Source organism: Oncorhynchus masou, chromosome 32, assembly GCF_036934945.1.
Source record: "Oncorhynchus masou masou isolate Uvic2021 chromosome 32, UVic_Omas_1.1, whole genome shotgun sequence".
Lineage (NCBI taxonomy): Eukaryota > Metazoa > Chordata > Actinopteri > Salmoniformes > Salmonidae > Oncorhynchus > Oncorhynchus masou.
Genome location: NC_088243.1, coordinates 94495474 through 94512859, shown reverse-complemented (window position 1 = coordinate 94512859; position 17386 = coordinate 94495474). Strand labels below are relative to the sequence as shown.

Below are 17386 nucleotides of genomic sequence, written 5' to 3'. Positions count from 1 at the left end.
GAGGAGGGTTGGGTTAGTGTTAGGGTTAGTAGGTGGAGTAGGGTTGGGTTAAGGGGTGGAGTAGGGTTGGGTTAGGGTTAGAGGAGGGTTGGGTAATTGTAAGGTGAGGGGTGGAGTAGGGTTGGGTTAGGGTTAGAGGAGGGGTGGGTTAGGGTTAGAGGAGGGTTAGGGGTTAGAGGATGGTAGGTTTAGGTGGTAGGGGAGGGTTGGGTTAGTGTTAGTGTTAGGAGGTGTATTAGGGTTGGTTTAGGGTTAGAGGAGGTTTGGGTTAGTGTTAGGGTTAAGGGGTGGAGTAGGTTGGGTTAGGTGGTGGAGTAGGGTTGGGTTAGGGGGTGGAGGAGGTTTGGGTTAGGGTTAGAGGAGGTTTGGGTTAGTGTTAGGATTTAGGGGTGGAGTAGGGTTAGGTTAGGGTTAGAGGAGGGTTGGGTTAGTATTAGAGGAGGGTTGGGTTAGGGTTAGAGGAGGCTAGGTTTAGGTGGTAGAGGAGGGTTGGGTTCGTGTTAGGTTTTGGGAGTGGGAGTGGAGTAGCGTTGGGTTAGGGTTAGAGGAGGGTTGGGTTGGGTTTGTGTTAGGGGGTTGAGTAGGGTTGGGTTAGGGGGTGGAGTAGGGTTGGGTTAGGATTAGAGGAGGGTTAGGGTTAGAGGAGGGTTAGGTTTGTGTTAGGGTTAGGGGGTGGAGTAGGGTTGGGTTAGTGGTTAGAGGAGGGTTGGGTTAGTGTTAGAGGAGGGTTGGGTTAGTGTTACGGTTAGGGGGTGGAATAGGGTTAGGTTTGGGTTAGGGAGTGGGAGTGGAGTAGGGTTGGGTTAGGGTAAGAGGAGGGTTGGTTTTGTGTTAGGGTTAGGGGGTGGAGTAGGTTTAGGATAGGGTTAGAGGAGGGTTGGGTTAGTGTTAGAGGTGGGTTGGGTTAGTGTTAGAGGAGGGTTGGGTTAGGGTTAGAGGAGGGTAGGTTTAGGTGGTAGAGGAGGGTTGGGTTCGTGTTTGGATTAGGGGTGGAGTAAGGTTAGGTTAGGGTTAGGGTGTGGGAGTGGAGAAGGGTTGGGTTAGGGTTAGAGGAGGTTTGGGTTAGTGTTAGGGTTAGGGGGTGGAGTAGGTTGGGTTAGGTGGTGGAGTAGGGTTGGGTTAGGGAGTGGAGAAGGGTTGGGTTAGGGTTAGAGGAGGGTTGGTTTTGTGTTAGGGAGTGGGAGTGGAGTAGGTTTGGGTTAGGGTTAGAGGAGGGTTAGGTTAGTGTTAGAGGAGGGTTGGGTTAGGGTTCGAGGAGGCTAGGTTTAGGTGGTAGAGGAGGGTTGGGTTCGTGTTAGGTTTTGGGAGTGGGAGTGGAGTAGCGTTGGGTTAGGGTTAGAGGAGGGTTGGGTTGGGTTTGTGTTAGGGGGTTGAGTAGGGTTGGGTTAGGGGGTGGAGAAGGGTTTGGTTATGGTTAGAGGAGGGTTGGGTTAGTGTTAGAGGAGGGTTTGATTAGTGTTAGGGTTAGGGGGTAGAGTAGGGTTTTGTTATGGTTAGAGGAGGGTTGGGTTTGTGTTAGGGTTAGGGGGTAGAATAGGGTTGGGTTGGGGGTAGAGTAGGGTTGGGTTAGAGGAGGTTTAGAGGAGGGTTGGGTTAGTGTTAGAGGAGGGTTGGGTAAGTGTTATTGTTAGGGGGTGGAGTAGGTTCGGGTTAGGGTTAGGGTTAGGGTGTGGAGTAGGGTTGGTTTAGGGGTTAGAGGAGAGTTGGGTTAGTGTTAGGGTTACGGGGTGGAGTAGGGTTGGGTTAAGGGTTAGAGGAGGGTTGGGTTAGTGTTCGAGGAGGGTTAGGGGTTAGAGGAGGGTAGGTGTAGGTGGTAGTGGAGGGTTGGGTTAGTGTTAGGGTTAGGGGGTGGAGTAGGGTTGGGTTAGGGTTAGAGGAGGGTTGAGTTAGTGTTAGGGTTAGGGGGTGGAGTAGGGTTGGGTTAGGGTTAGAGGAGGGTTGAGTTAGTGTTAGGGTTAGGGGGTGGAGTAGGGTTGGGTTAGGGATAGGGGGTTAGGGGTTAGAAGAGGGTAGGTTTATGTGGTAGAGGATGGTTGTGTTAGTGTTAGGGTTCGGGGGTTTAGTAGTGTTGGGTTAGGGTTAGAGGATGGTTTGGTTAAGGTTAGGGGGTGGAGTAGGGTTGGGTTAGGGGGTGGAGTAGGGTTGGGTTAGAGGGTGGAGGACGGTTGGGTTAGGGTTAGAGGAGGCTAGGTTTAGGTGGTAGAGGAAGGTTGGGTTAGTGTTAAGTTTAGGGGGTGGAGAACAGATATGAGGGTTAGGTTAGTGTATAGAGGACAAATAGGAGGGTTGGGTAGTGTGTAGAGGACAGATAGGAGGGTTAGTTTAGTGTATAGAGGACAGATAGGAGGGTTGGGTTAGTGTATAGAGAACAGATAGGAGGGTTGGGTTAGGTTAGTGTATTGAGGACAGATAGGAGGGTTGGGTTAGTGTATAGAGGACAGATAGGAGGGTTGGGTTAATGTATAGAGGACAGATATGAGGGTTGGGTTAGTGTATAGAGGACAGATAGGAGGGTTGGGTTAATGTATAGAGGAGAGATTTGAGGGTTCGGTTAGTGTATATCGGACAGTTAGGAGGGTTGGGTTAATGTATAGAGGACAGATAGGAGGGTTGGGTTAGTGTATAGACGACAGATAGGAGGGTTGGGTTAATGTATAGAGGACAGATAGGAGGGTTGGGTTAGTGTATAGAGGACAGTTAGGAGGGTTGGGTCAGTGTATAGAGGACAGATAGGAGGGTTGGGTTAGTGTATAGAGGACAGATAGGAGGGTTCGGTTAGTGTATAGAGGACAGATAGGAGGGTTGGGTCAGTGTATAGAGGACAGATAGGAGGGTTAGGTTAGTGTATGGAGGGCAGATTGTAGGGTTGGGTCAGTGCATAGAGGACAGATAGGAGGGTTGGGTTAGTGTATAGATGACAGATAGGAGGGTTAGGTTAGTGTATAGAGGACAGATAGGAGGGTTGGGTTAGTGTGTAGAGGACAGATAGGAGGGTTGGGTTAGTGTATAGAGGACAGATAGGAGGGTTGGGTTAGTGTATAGAGGATAAGGTTAGGTTAATGTATAGAGGACAGTTAGGAGGGTTAGGTTAGTGTATAGAGGACAGATAGGAGGGTTGGGTTAGTGTATAGAGGACAGATAGGAGGGTGAGGTTAGTGTATAGAGGACAGATAGGAGGGTTGGGTTAGTGTATAGAGGACAGATAGGAGGGTTGGGTTAGTGTATGGAGGGCAGATAGGAGGGTTGGGTTAGAGTATAGAGGACAGATAGGAGGGTTGGGTTAGGATAGTGTATGGAGGGCAGATTGTAGGGTTGGGTCAGTGCATAGAGGACAGATAGGAGGGTTGGGTTAGTGTATAGAGGACAGATAGGAGGGTTAGGTTAGTGTATGGAGGGCAGATTGTAGGGTTGGGTCAGTGCATAGAGGACAGATAGGAGGGTTGGGTTAGTGTATAGAGGACATATAGGAGGGTTAGGTTAGTGTATAGAGGACAGATAGGAGGGTTGGGTTAGTGTATAGAGGACAGATAGGAGGGTTGGGTTAGTGTATAGAGGACAGATAGGAGGGTTGGGTTAGTGTATAGAGGACAGATAGGAGGGTTGGGTTAGTGGATAGAGGATAAGGTTAGGTTAATGTATAGAGGACAGTTAGGAGGGTTAGGTTAGTGTATAGAGGACAGATAGGAGGGTTGGGTTAGTGTATAGAGGACAGATAGGAGGGTGAGGTTAGTGTATAGAGGACAGATAGGAGGGTTGGGTTAGAGTATAGAGGACAGATAGGAGGGTGAGGTTAGTGTATAGAGGACAGATAGGAGGGTTGGGTTAGTGTATAGAGGACAGATAGGAGGGTTGGGTTAGTGTATGGAGGGCAGATAGGAGGGTTGGGTTAGTGTATAGAGGACAGATAGGAGGGTTAGGTTAGTGTATAGAGGACAGATAGGAGGGTTGGGTTAGTGTATAGAGGACAGATAGGATGGTTAGGTTAGTGTATAGAGGACAGATAGGAGGGTTGGGTTAGTGTATAGAGGATAAGGTTAGGTTAATGTATAGAGGACAGTTAGGAGGGTTAGGTTAGTGTATAGAGGACAGATAGGAGGGTTGGGTTAGTGTATAGAAGACAGATAGGAGGGTGAGGTTAGTGTATAGAGGACAGATAGGAGGGTTGGGTTAGTGTATAGAGGACAGATAGGAGGGTTGGGTTAGTGTATAGAGGACAGATAGGAGGGTTGGGTTAGTGGATAGAGGATAAGGTTAGGTTAATGTATAGAGGACAGTTAGGAGGGTTAGGTTAGTGTATAGAGGACAGATAGGAGGGTTGGGTTAGAGTATAGAGGACAGATAGGAGGGTGAGGTTAGTGTATAGAGGACAGATAGGAGGGTTGGGTTAGTGTATAGAGGACAGATAGGAGGGTTAGGTTAGTGTATAGAGGACAGATAGGAGGGTTGGGTTAGTGTATAGAGGACAGATAGGATGGTTAGGTTAGTGTATAGAGGACAGATAGGAGGGTTGGGTTAGTGTATAGAGGATAAGGTTAGGTTAATGTATAGAGGACAGTTAGGAGGGTTAGGTTAGTGTATAGAGGACAGATAGGAGGGTTGGGTTAGTGTATAGAAGACAGATAGGAGGGTGAGGTTAGTGTATAGAGGACAGATAGGAGGGTTGGGTTAGTGTATAGAGGACAGATAGGAGGGTTGGGTTAGTGTATAGAGGACAGATAGGAGGGTTGGGTTAGTGGATAGAGGATAAGGTTAGGTTAATGTATAGAGGACAGTTAGGAGGGTTAGGTTAGTGTATAGAGGACAGATAGGAGGGTTGGGTTAGAGTATAGAGGACAGATAGGAGGGTGAGGTTAGTGTATAGAGGACAGATAGGAGGGTTGGGTTAGTGTATAGAGGACAGATAGGAGGGTTGGGTTAGTGTATGGAGGGCAGATAGGAGGGTTGGGTTAGTGTATAGAGGACAGATAGGAGGGTTAGGTTAGTGTATAGAGGACAGATAGGAGGGTTGGGTTAGTGTATAGAGGACAGATAGGAGGGTTGTGTTAGTGTATAGAGGACAGATAGGATGGTTAGGTTAGTGTATAGAGGACAGATAGGAGGGTTGGGTTAGTGTATAGAGGACAGATAGGAGGGTGAGGTTAGTGTATAGAGGACAGATAGGAGGGTTGGGTTAGAGTATAGAGGACAGATAGGAGGGTGAGGTTAGTGTATAGAGGACAGATAGGAGGGTTGGGTTAGTGTATAGAGGACAGATAGGAGGGTTGGGTTAGTGTATGGAGGGCAGATAGGAGGGTTGGGTTAGTGTATAGAGGACAGATAGGAGGGTTAGGTTAGTGTATAGAGGACAGATAGGAGGGTTGGGTTAGTGTATAGAGGACAGATAGGATGGTTAGGTTAGTGTATAGAGGACAGATAGGAGGGTTGGGTTAGTGTATAGAGGATAAGGTTGGGTTAATGTATAGAGGACAGTTAGGAGGGTTAGGTTAGTGTATAGAGGACAGATAGGAGGGTTGGGTTAGTGTATAGAAGACAGATAGGAGGGTGAGGTTAGTGTATAGAGGACAGATAGGAGGGTTGGGTTAGTGTATAGAGGACAGATAGGAGGGTTGGGTTAGTGTATGGAGGGCAGATTATAGGGTTGGGTCAGTGCATAGAGGACCGATTTGAGGGTTCGGTTAGTGTATATCGGACAGATAGGAGGGTTGGGTTAGGTTAGTGTATATCGGACAGTTATGAGGGTTGCGTTAGTGTATATAGGACAGAAAAGAGGGTTGGGTTAGTGTATAAACGACAGATAGGAGGGTTGGGTTAGTGTATAGAGGATAAGGTTAGGTTAATGTATAGAGGACAGATTGTAGGGTTGGGTCAGTGTATAGAGGACAGATAGGAGGGTTGGGTTAGTGTATAGAGGACAGATAGCAGGGTGAGGTTAGTGTATAGAGGACAGATAGGAGGGTTGGGTTAGTGTATAGAGGACAGATAGGAGGGTTGGGTTAGGTTAGTGTATGGAGGGCAGATTGTAGGGTTGGGTTATTGTATAGAGGACAGATAGGAGGGTTGGGTTAGTTTATAGAGGATAAGGTTAGGTTAATGTATAGAGGACAGATAGGAGCGTTGGGTTAGTGTATAGAGGACAGATAGGAGGGTTGGGTTAGTGTATAGAGGACAGATAGGAGGGTTGGGTTAGTGTATAGAGGACAGATAGGAGGGTTGGGTTAGTGTATAGAGGATAAGGTTAGGTTAATGTATAGAGGACAGATTGTAGGGTTGGGTCAGTGTATAGAGGACAGATAGGAGGGTTGGGTTGGTATATAGAGGACAGATTGGAGGGTTGGGTTAGTGTATAGAGGCCAGATAGGAGGGTTTTATAGATGACAGATAGAACATCTGGGGGTACACAACCCTCCTATCAAACAGCTCCTTCATACTGACCATCGCCAAGATGCCCTCGGCATTATGGGCCACATGACTGGCGAATCCGGCGAAACAAAGTCCCTTTGTGTCCTGCCACACACACACACACACACACACACAGTGGGTTAACTGCCTTGCTCAGGGGAACAGTGGGTTAACTGCCTTGCTCAGGGGCAGAATGACACATTTGTACTTTGTCATCTCTGGGATTCGATCCAGCAACCTTCCACTTACTGGCCCATCACTTTAACCACTTGGCTACCTGCCATAGTGACACAGTGTGTGACGTTTCTGTCTCTGTTTTTCCTCCAGGTCGCTGAGAAGAGGGAACACAGTGATCCAGGACCTGAGAGTCTGTCTGTCTGTCTGTCTGTCTGTCTGTGTCTTTGAGTGTGTGTCTTGTTGTTGCTGCATCTGTGTGAGTGAGGATGAGGTCATCAGGACTACTACTGTGTGTACTGGCTGTAGCGATGGTGTCCTCCTCCCGGTTCCCCCGTGACACGTCATCTCAGAGCCCCAGGGTCATTAATGAGGAGACCAACCCCACCAACCTTCTCCTGGACACTCTGAACACCAACAGCTCCCTCCCTGTCCCCCCTCTCCCTCCCGCCTTCCGGCCACGCCCACCAGGCCCCTACCCCCCCATGTGTATCAAGCCCACAGAGATTAAACAAGCCTTTAAGTATGTGAACACGGTGGTGAGCTGTGTGATCTTGGTGGTGGGGATGATCGGTAACTCCACCTTATTAAGGATCATCTATAAGAACAAGTGTATGAGAAACGGACCCAATGTTCTGATTGGCTCTCTTGCCTTGGGGGATCTTCTCTACATCCTCATCGCTATCCCCATCAACGTCTTCAAGGTAGGGTCACACTAACCCTAACCCCATAAGAAAAATGGAACAAACACATGCCGTCAACAGTTATAATAATCAATAGTTATAATAATCAACAGTCAATAGTAGTTATCAATAGTTATCAAAAGTTATAATATTCAATAGTTATAATAATCAACAGCTGTAGCTGTCAGCAGTTATAGTAGTCAACGGTTCTGAAGGTCAATAGTTATAGCTGTCAACGGGTTTAGCCGTCAACAGGTTTAGCCATCAACATATTATAATAGTCAACAACAGTTACAGTAGTCAATAGTTACAGTAGTCAACAGTTACAGTAGTCAACAGTTACAGTAGTCAACAACAGTTATTGTAGTCAACAGTTACAGTAGTCAACAGTTACAGTAGTCAACAACAGTTACAGTAGTCAACAGTTACAGTAGTCAACAGTTACAGTAGTCAACAGTTACAGTTGTCAACAGTTATAAGTCAACAACAGTGACAGTAGTCAACAGTTACAGTAGTCAAGTTATATTAGTCAACAGTTACAGTAGTCAAGTTATATTAGTCAACAGTTACAGTAGTCAAGTTATATTAGTCAAAAGTTACACTAGTCAACAGTTATATTAGTCAACAGTTACAATAGTCAAAAGTTACAGTAGTCAACAGTTATATTAGTCAAAAGTTACAGTAGTCAACAGTTACAGTAGTCAACAGTTACAGTAGTCAACAGTTATAGTAGTCAACAACAGTTATTGTAGTCAACAGTTACAGTAGCCAACAGTTACAGTAGTCAACAACAGTTATTGTAGTCAACAGTTACAGTAGTCAACAGTTACAGTAGTCAACAGTTATAGTCGTCAACAACAGTTACTGTAGTCAACAGTTACAGTAGTCAACAGTTACAGTAGTTAACAGTTACAGTAGTCAACAGTTACAGTTGTCAACAGTTGTAATAGTAAACAATTACAGTAGCCAACAGTTATTAGTCAACAGTTACAGTAGTCAACAGTTATAAGTCAACAACAGTGACAGTAGTCAACAGTTACAGTAGTCAAGTTATATTAGTCAACAGTTACAGTAGTCAACAGTTACAGTAGTCAAGTTATATTAGTCAACAGTTACAGTAGTCAAGTTATATTAGTCAACAGTTACAGTAGTCAAGTTATATTAGTCAAAAGTTACACTAGTCAACAGTTATATTAGTCAACAGTTACAATAGTCAAAAGTTACAGTAGTCAAGTTATATTAGTCAAAAGTTACAGTAGTCAAGTTATATTAGTCAACAGTTACAGTAGTCAACAGTTACAGTAGTTAACAGTTACAGTAGTCAACAGTTACAGTTGTCAACAGTTGTAATAGTAAACAATTACAGTAGCCAACAGTTATTAGTCAACAGTTACAGTAGTCAACAGTTATAAGTCAACAACAGTGACAGTAGTCAACAGTTACAGTAGTCAAGTTATATTAGTCAACAGTTACAGTAGTCAACAGTTACAGTAGTCAACAGTTATAGTAGTCAACAACAGTTATTGTAGTCAACAGTTACAGTAGCCAACAGTTACAGTAGTCAACAACAGTTATTGTAGTCAACAGTTACAGTAGTCAACAGTTACAGTAGTCAACAGTTATAGTCGTCAACAACAGTTACTGTAGTCAACAGTTACAGTGGTCAACAGTTACAGTAGTTAACAGTTACAGTAGTCAACAGTTACAGTTGTCAACAGTTGTAATAGTAAACAATTACAGTAGCCAACAGTTATTAGTCAACAGTTACAGTAGTCAACAGTTATAAGTCAACAACAGTGACAGTAGTCAACAGTTACAGTAGTCAAGTTATATTAGTCAACAGTTACAGTAGTCAACAGTTACAGTAGTCAAGTTATATTAGTCAACAGTTACAGTAGTCAAGTTATATTAGTCAACAGTTACAGTAGTCAAGTTATATTAGTCAAAAGTTACACTAGTCAACAGTTATATTAGTCAACAGTTACAATAGTCAAAAGTTACAGTAGTCAAGTTATATTAGTCAAAAGTTACAGTAGTCAACAGTTACAGTAGTCAAGTTATATTAGTCAACAGTTACAGTAGTCAAGTTATATTAGTCAACAGTTACAGTAGTCAACAGTTACAGTAGTCAAGTTATATTAGTCAACAGTTACAGTAGTCAAGTTATATTAGTCAACAGTTACAGTAGTCAAGTTATATTAGTCAAAAGTTACACTAGTCAACAGTTATATTAGTCAACAGTTACAATAGTCAAAAGTTACAGTAGTCAAGTTATATTAGTCAAAAGTTACAGTAGTCAAGTTATATTAGTCAACAGTTACAGTATTCAACAGTTACAGTAGTTAACAGTTACAGTAGTCAACAGTTACAGTTGTCAACAGTTGTAATAGTAAACAATTACAGTAGCCAACAGTTATTAGTCAACAGTTACAGTAGTCAACAGTTATAAGTCAACAACAGTGACAGTAGTCAACAGTTACAGTAGTCAAGTTATATTAGTCAACAGTTACAGTAGTCAACAGTTACAGTAGTCAACAGTTATAGTAGTCAACAACAGTTATTGTAGTCAACAGTTACAGTAGCCAACAGTTACAGTAGTCAACAACAGTTATTGTAGTCAACAGTTACAGTAGTCAAGTTATATTAGACAAAAGTTACAGTAGTCAACAGTTATAATAGTCAACAGTTACAATAGTCAAAAGTTACAGTAGTCAAGTTATATTAGTCAAAAGTTACAGTAGTCAACAGTTATATTAGTCAAAAGTTACAGTAGTCAACAGTTACAGTAGTTAACAGTTGCCCCGCACCTCCTTTCGGAAAAGCTGACCACGACTCCATTTTGCTGATCCTTGCCTACAGACAAAAACTAAAACAAGAAGCTCCCACGCTGAGGTCTGATTCCAAGCTGATTCCACACTCCAAGACTGCTTCCATAACGTGGACTGGGACATGTTTCGTATTGCGTCAGGCAACAACATTGACGAATATGCTGATTCGGTGTGCGAGTTCATTAGAACGTGCGTTGAAGATGTCGTTCCCATAGCAACGATTAAAACATTCCCTAACCAGAAACCGTGGATTGATGGCAGCATTCGCGTGAAACTGAAAGCGTGAACCACTGCTTTAAATCAGAGCAAGGTGACTGGAAACATGACCGAATACAAACAGTGCAGCTATTCCCTCCGTAAGGCTATCAAACAAGCTAAGCGTCAGTATAGAGACAAACTAGAATCTCAATTCAACGGCTCAGACACAAGAAGTATGTGGCAGGGTCTACAGTCAATCACGGACTACAAGAACAAATCCAGCCCAGTCACGGACCAGGATGTCTTGCTCCCAGGCAGACTAAATAACTTTTTTGCCCGCTTTGAGGACAATACAGTGCCACTGACACGGCCTGCAACGGAAACATGCGGTCTCTCCTTCACTGCAGCCGAGATGAGTAAAACATTTAAACGTGTTAACCCTCGCAAGGCTGCAGGCCCAGACGGCATCCCCAGCTGCGCCCTCAGAGCATGCGCAGACCAGCTGGCTGGTGTGTTTACGGACATATTCAATCAATCCCTATACTTGTCTGCGGTTCCCACATGCTTCAAGAGGGCCACCATTGTTCCTGTTCCCAAGAAAGCTAAGGTAACTGAGCTAAACGACTACCGCCCCGTAGCACTCACTTCCGTCATCATGAAGTGCTTTGAGAGACTAGTCAAGGACCATATCACCTCCACCCTACCTGACACCCTAGACCCACTCCAATTTGCTTACCGCCCAAATAGGTCCACAGACGACGCAATCTCAACCACACTGCACACTGCCCTAACCCATCTGGACAAGAGGAATACCTATGTGAGAATGCTGTTCATCGACTACAGCTCGGCATTCAACACCATAGTACCCTCCAAGCTCGTCATCAAGCTCGAGACCCTGGGTCTCGACCCCGCCCTGTGCAACTGGGTACTGGACTTCCTGACGGGCCGCCCCCAGGTGGTGAGGGTAGGCAACGACATCTCCACCCCGCTGATCCTCAACACTGGGGCCCCACAAGGGTGCGTTCTGAGCCCTCTCCTGTACTCCCTGTTCACCCACGACTGCGCGGCAACGCACGCCTCCAACTCAATCATCAAGTTTGCGGACGACACAACAGTGGTAGGCTTGATTACCAACAACGACGAGACAGCCTACAGGGAGGAGGTGAGGGCCCTCGGAGTGTGGTGTCAGGACAATAACCTCACACTCAACGTCAACAAAACTAAGGAGATGATTGTGGACTTCAGGAAACAGCAGAGGGAACACCCCCCTATCCACATTGATGGAACAGTAGTTAAGAGGGTAGTAAGTTTTAAGTTCCTCGGCATACACATCACAGACAAACTGAATTGGTCCACTCACACAGACAGCATCGTGAAGAAGGCGCAGCAGCGCCTCTTCAACCTCAGGAGGCTGAAGAAATTCGACTTGTCACCAAAAACACTCACAAACTTCTACAGATGCACAATCGAGAGCATCCTGGCGGGCTGTATCACCGCCTGGTACGGCAACTTCTCCGCCCACAACCGTAAGGCTCTCCAGAGGGTAGTGAGGTCTGCACAACGTATCACCGGGGGCAAACTACCTGCCCTCCAGGACACCTACACCACCCGATGTTACAGGAAGGCCATAAAGATCATTAAGGACAACACCCACCCGAGACACTGCCTGTTCACCCCGCTATCATCCAGAAGGCGAGGTCAGTACAGGTGCATCAAAGCTGGGACCGAGAGACTGAAAAACAGCTTCTATCTCAAGGCCATCAGACTGTTAAACAGCAACCACTAACATTGAGTGGCTGCTGCCAACACACTGACTCAACTCCAGCCACTTCAATAATGGGAATTGATAGGATAGGATGTAAAATATATCACTAGCCACTTTAAACAATGCTACCTAATATACTGTTTACATACCCTACATTATTCATCTCATATGTATACGTATATACTGTACTCTATCATCTACTGCATCCTTATGTAATACATGTATCACTAGCCACTTTAACTATGCCACTTTGTTTACATACTCATCTCATATGTATATACTGTACTCGATACCATCTACTGTATCTTGCCTATGCTGCTCTGCACCATCACTCATTCATATCTTTATGTACATATTCTTTATCCCCTTATACACAGTGTAAGATATTAGTTTTGGGATTGTTAGTTAGATTACTTGTTGGTTATTACTGCATTGTCGGAACTGGAAGCACAAGCATTTCGCTACACTTGCATTAACATCTGCTAACCATGTGTATGTGACAAATAAAATTTGATTTGATTTGATTTGATCAGTAGTCAACAACACTTACTGTAGTCAACAGTTACAGTAGTCAACAGTTACAGTAGTTAACAGTTACAGTAGTCAACAGTTACAGTTGTCAACAGTTGTAATTGTAAACAATTACAGTAGCCAACAGTTATTAGTCAACAGTTACAGTAGTCAAGTTATATTAGTCAACAGTTACAGTAGTCAACAGTTACAGTAGTCAAGTTATATTAGTCCACAGTTACAGTAGTCAAGTTATATTAGTCAACAGTTACAGTAGTCAAGTTATATTAGTCAAAAGTTACAGTAGTCAAGTTATATTAGTCAAAAGTTACAGTAGTCAAGTTATATTTGTCAACAGTTACAGTAGTCAACAGTTACAGTAGTCAAGTTATATTAGTCAACAGTTACAGTAGTCAAGTTATATTAGTCAACAGTTACAGTAGTCAAGTTATATTAGTCAAAAGTTACAGTAGTCAACAGTTATATTAGTCAAAAGTTACAGTAGTCAAGTTATATTAGTCAACAGTTACAGTAGTCAAGTTATATTTGTCAACAGTTACAGTAGTCAACAGTTACAGTAGTCAACAGTTATTTTAGTCAACAACATTAACAGTAGTCAACAATTATAAGTCAACAACAGTTACAGAAGTCAACAGTTACAGTAGTCAAGTTATATTAGTCAACAGTTACAGTAGTCAAGTTATATTAGTCAACAGTTACAGTAGTCAACAGGTACAGTAGTCAAGATATATTAGTCAACAGTTACAGTAGCCAAGTTATATTAGTCAACAGTTACATTAGTCAAGTTATATTAGTCAACAGTTACAGTAGCCAAGTTATATTAGTCAACAGTTACAGTAGTCAACAGTTACAGTAGACAAGTTATATTAGTCAACAGTTACAGTAGTCAACAGGAACAGTAGTCAAGTTATATTAGTCAACAGTTACAGAAGTCAAGTTATATTAGTCAACAGTTACAGTAGTCAACAGGAACAGTAGTCAAGTTATATTAGTCAACAGTTACAGAAGTCAAGTTATATTAGTCAACAGTTACAGTAGTCAACAGTTACAGTAGTAAAGTTATATTAGTCAACAGTTACAGTAGTCAACAGTTACAGTAGCCAAGTTATATTATTCAAATGTTACAGTAGACAAGTTATATTTGTCAACAGTTACAGTATTCAACAGTTACAATAGTCAACAGTTACAGTAGTCAACAGTTACAGTAGTCAACAGTTATTTTAGTCAACAGTTACAGTAGTCAACAGTTACAGTAGTCAAGTTATATTAGTCAACAGTTACAGTAGTCAACAACATTTACAGTAGTCAACAATTATAAGTGAACAACAGTTACAGTAGTCAACAGTTACAGTAGTGAAGTTATATTAGTCAAAAGTTACAGTAGTCAAGTTATATTTGTCAACAGTTACAGTAGTCAAGTTATATTAGTCAACAGTTACAGTAGTCAAGTTATATTAGTCAAAAGTTACAGTAGTCAACAGTTATATTAGTCAAAAGTTACAGTAGTCAAGTTATATTAGTCAACAGTTACAGTAGTCAAGTTATATTTGTCAACAGTTACAGTAGTCAACAGTTACAGTAGTCAACAGTTATTTCAGTCAACAACATTAACAGTAGTCAACAATTATAAGTCAACAACAGTTACAGAAGTCAACAGTTACAGTAGTCAAGTTATATTAGTCAACAGTTACAGTAGTCAAGTTATATTAGTCAACAGTTACAGAAGTCAAGTTATATTAGTCAACAGTTACAGTAGTCAACAGGTACAGTAGTCAAGTTATATTAGTCAACAGTTACAGTAGTCAACAGGTACAGTAGTCAAGATATATTAGTCAACAGTTACAGTAGCCAAGTTATATTAGTCAACAGTTACATTAGTCAAGTTATATTAGTCAACAGTTACAGTAGCCAAGTTATATTAGTCAACAGTTACAGTAGTCAACAGTTACAGTAGACAAGTTATATTAGTCAACAGTTACAGTAGTCAAGTTATATTAGTCAACAGTTACAGTAGTCAACAGGAACAGTAGTCAAGTTATATTAGTCAACAGTTACAGAAGTCAAGTTATATTAGTCAACAGTTACAGTAGTCAACAGGAACAGTAGTCAAGTTATATTAGTCAACAGTTACAGAAGTCAAGTTATATTAGTCAACAGTTACAGTAGTCAACAGTTACAGTAGTCAAGTTATATTAGTCAACAGTTACAGTAGTCAACAGTTACAGTAGCCAAGTTATATTATTCAAATGTTACAGTAGACAAGTTATATTTGTCAACAGTTACAGTAGTCAACAGTTACAATAGTCAACAGTTACAGTAGTCAACAGTTACAGTAGTCAACAGTTATTTTAGTCAACAGTTACAGTAGTCAACAGTTACAGTAGTCAAGTTATATTAGTCAACAGTTACAGTAGTCAACAGTTACAGTAGTCAAGTTATATTAGTCAACAGTTACAGTAGTCAACAGTTACAGTAGCCAAGTTATATTATTCAAATGTTACAGTAGACAAGTTATATTTGTCAACAGTTACAGTAGTCAACAGTTACAATAGTCAACAGTTACAGTAGTCAACAGTTACAGTAGTCAACAGTTATTTTAGTCAACAGTTACAGTAGTCAACAGTTACAGTAGTCAAGTTATATTAGTCAACAGTTACAGTAGTCAACAGTTACAGTAGTCAAGTTATATTAGTCAACAGTTACAGTAGTCAACAGTTACAGTAGCCAAGTTATATTATTCAAATGTTACAGTAGACAAGTTATATTTGTCAACAGTTACAATAGTCAACAGTTACAGTAGTCAACAGTTACAGTAGTCAACAGTTATTTTAGTCAACAGTTACAGTAGTCAACAGTTACAGTAGTCAAGTTATATTAGTCAACAGTTACAGTAGTCAACAACATTTACAGTAGTCAACAATTATAAGTGAACAACAGTTACAGTAGTCAACAGTTACAGTAGTGAAGTTATATTAGTCAAAAGTTACAGTAGTCAAGTTATATTTGTCAACAGTTACAGTAGTCAACAGTTACAGTAGTCAAGTTATATTAGTCAACAGTTACAGTAGTCAAGTTATATTAGTCAACAGTTACAGTAGTCAAGTTATATTAGTCAAAAGTTACAGTAGACAAGTTATATTTGTCAACAGTTACAGTAGTCAACAGTTACAATAGTCAACAGTTACAGTAGTCAACATTTATTTTAGTCAACAACATTTACATTAGTCAACAATTATAAGTCAACAACAGTTACAGTAGTCAACAGTTACAGTAGTCAAGTTATATTAGTCAACAGTTACAGTAGTCAAGTTATATTAGTCAACAGTTACAGTAGTCAAGTTATATTAGTCAACAGTTACAATAGTCAATAGTTACAGTAGTCAAGTTATATTAGTCAACAGTTACAGTAGTCAAGTTATATTAGTCAAAAGTTACAGTAGACAAGTTATATTTGTCAACAGTTACAGTAGTCAACAGTTACAATAGTCAACAGTTACAGTAGTCAACATTTATTTTAGTCAACAACATTTACATTAGTCAACAATTATAAGTCAACAACAGTTACAGTAGTCAACAGTTACAGTAGTCAAGTTATATTAGTCAACAGTTACAGTAGTCAAGTTATATTAGTCAACAGTTACAGTAGTCAAGTTATATTAGTCAACAGTTACAGTAGTCAACAGTTACAGTAGTCAAGTTATATTAGTCAACAGTTACAGTAGTTAACAGTTATAATAGTCAACAACAGTTACAGTAGTCAGCAGTTGGAATAGTCAACAACAGTTACAGTAGTCAACAGTTATAATAGTCAATAGTTACAGTAGTCAACAGTCACTGTAGTCAACTGTCACTGTAGTCAACAGTTACAGTAGTCAACAGTTACAGTAGTTAACAGTTGCAGTAGTCAACAACAGTTACTGTAGTCAACAGTTACAGTAGTCAACAGTTACAGTACTTAACAGTTGCAGTAGTCAACAACAGTTACTGTAGTCAACAGTTACAGTAGTCAACAGTTACAGTAGTTAACAGTTACAGTAGTCAACAGTTACAGTTGTCAACAGTTGTAATAGTAAACAATTACAGTAGCCAACAGTTATTAGTCAACAGTGACAGTAGTCAACAGTTACAGTAGTCAACAGTTACAGTCGTCAAGTTATATTAGTCAACAGTTACAGTAGTCAAGTTATATTAGTCAAAAGTTACAGTAGTCAAGTTATATTTGTCAACAGTTACAGTAGTCAACAGTTATTTTAGTCAACAACATTTACAGTAGTCAACAATTATAAGTCAACAACAGTTACAGTAGTCAACAGTTACAGTAGTCAAGTTATATTAGTCAACAGTTACAGTAGTCAACAGTTACAGGAGTCAAGTTATATTAGTCAACAGTTACAGTAGTCAACAGTTACAGTAGTCAAGTTATATTAGTCAACAGTTACAGTAGTTAACAGTTATAATAGTCAACAACAGTTACAGTAGTCAGCAGTTGGAATAGTCAACAACAGTTACAGTAGTCAACAGTTATAATAGTCAATAGTTACAGTAGTCAACAGTCACTGTAGTCAACAGTCACTGTAGTCAACAGTTACAGTAGTCAACCGTTGCAGTAGTCAACAGTTACAGTAGTTAACAGTTACAGTAGTCAAGTTATATTAGTCAAAAGTTACAGTAGTCAACAGTTACAGGAGTCAAGTTATATTAGTCAACAGTTACAGTAGTCAAGTTATATTAGTCAACAGTTACAGTAGTCAACAGTTACAGTAGCCAAGTTATATTATTCAAAAGTTACAGTAGACAAGTTATATTTG

The 17386-nt window shown here is 41.3% G+C and overlaps 1 protein-coding gene across 1 annotated transcript in view; it reads left to right on the top strand.

Moving 5' to 3' along the window:
- The window catches only part of LOC135526820 (endothelin receptor type B-like), a 129798-nt gene that overhangs the window by 31929 nt on the left and 80483 nt on the right, over positions 1 to 17386 (top strand). The window contains exon 3 of the mRNA XM_064955495.1: positions 6727 to 7277. Coding sequence (XP_064811567.1) covers positions 6843 to 7277 — 435 coding nt within the window. The 5' untranslated portion in view covers positions 6727 to 6842. The remainder of the gene's footprint in view (positions 1 to 6726; positions 7278 to 17386) is intronic.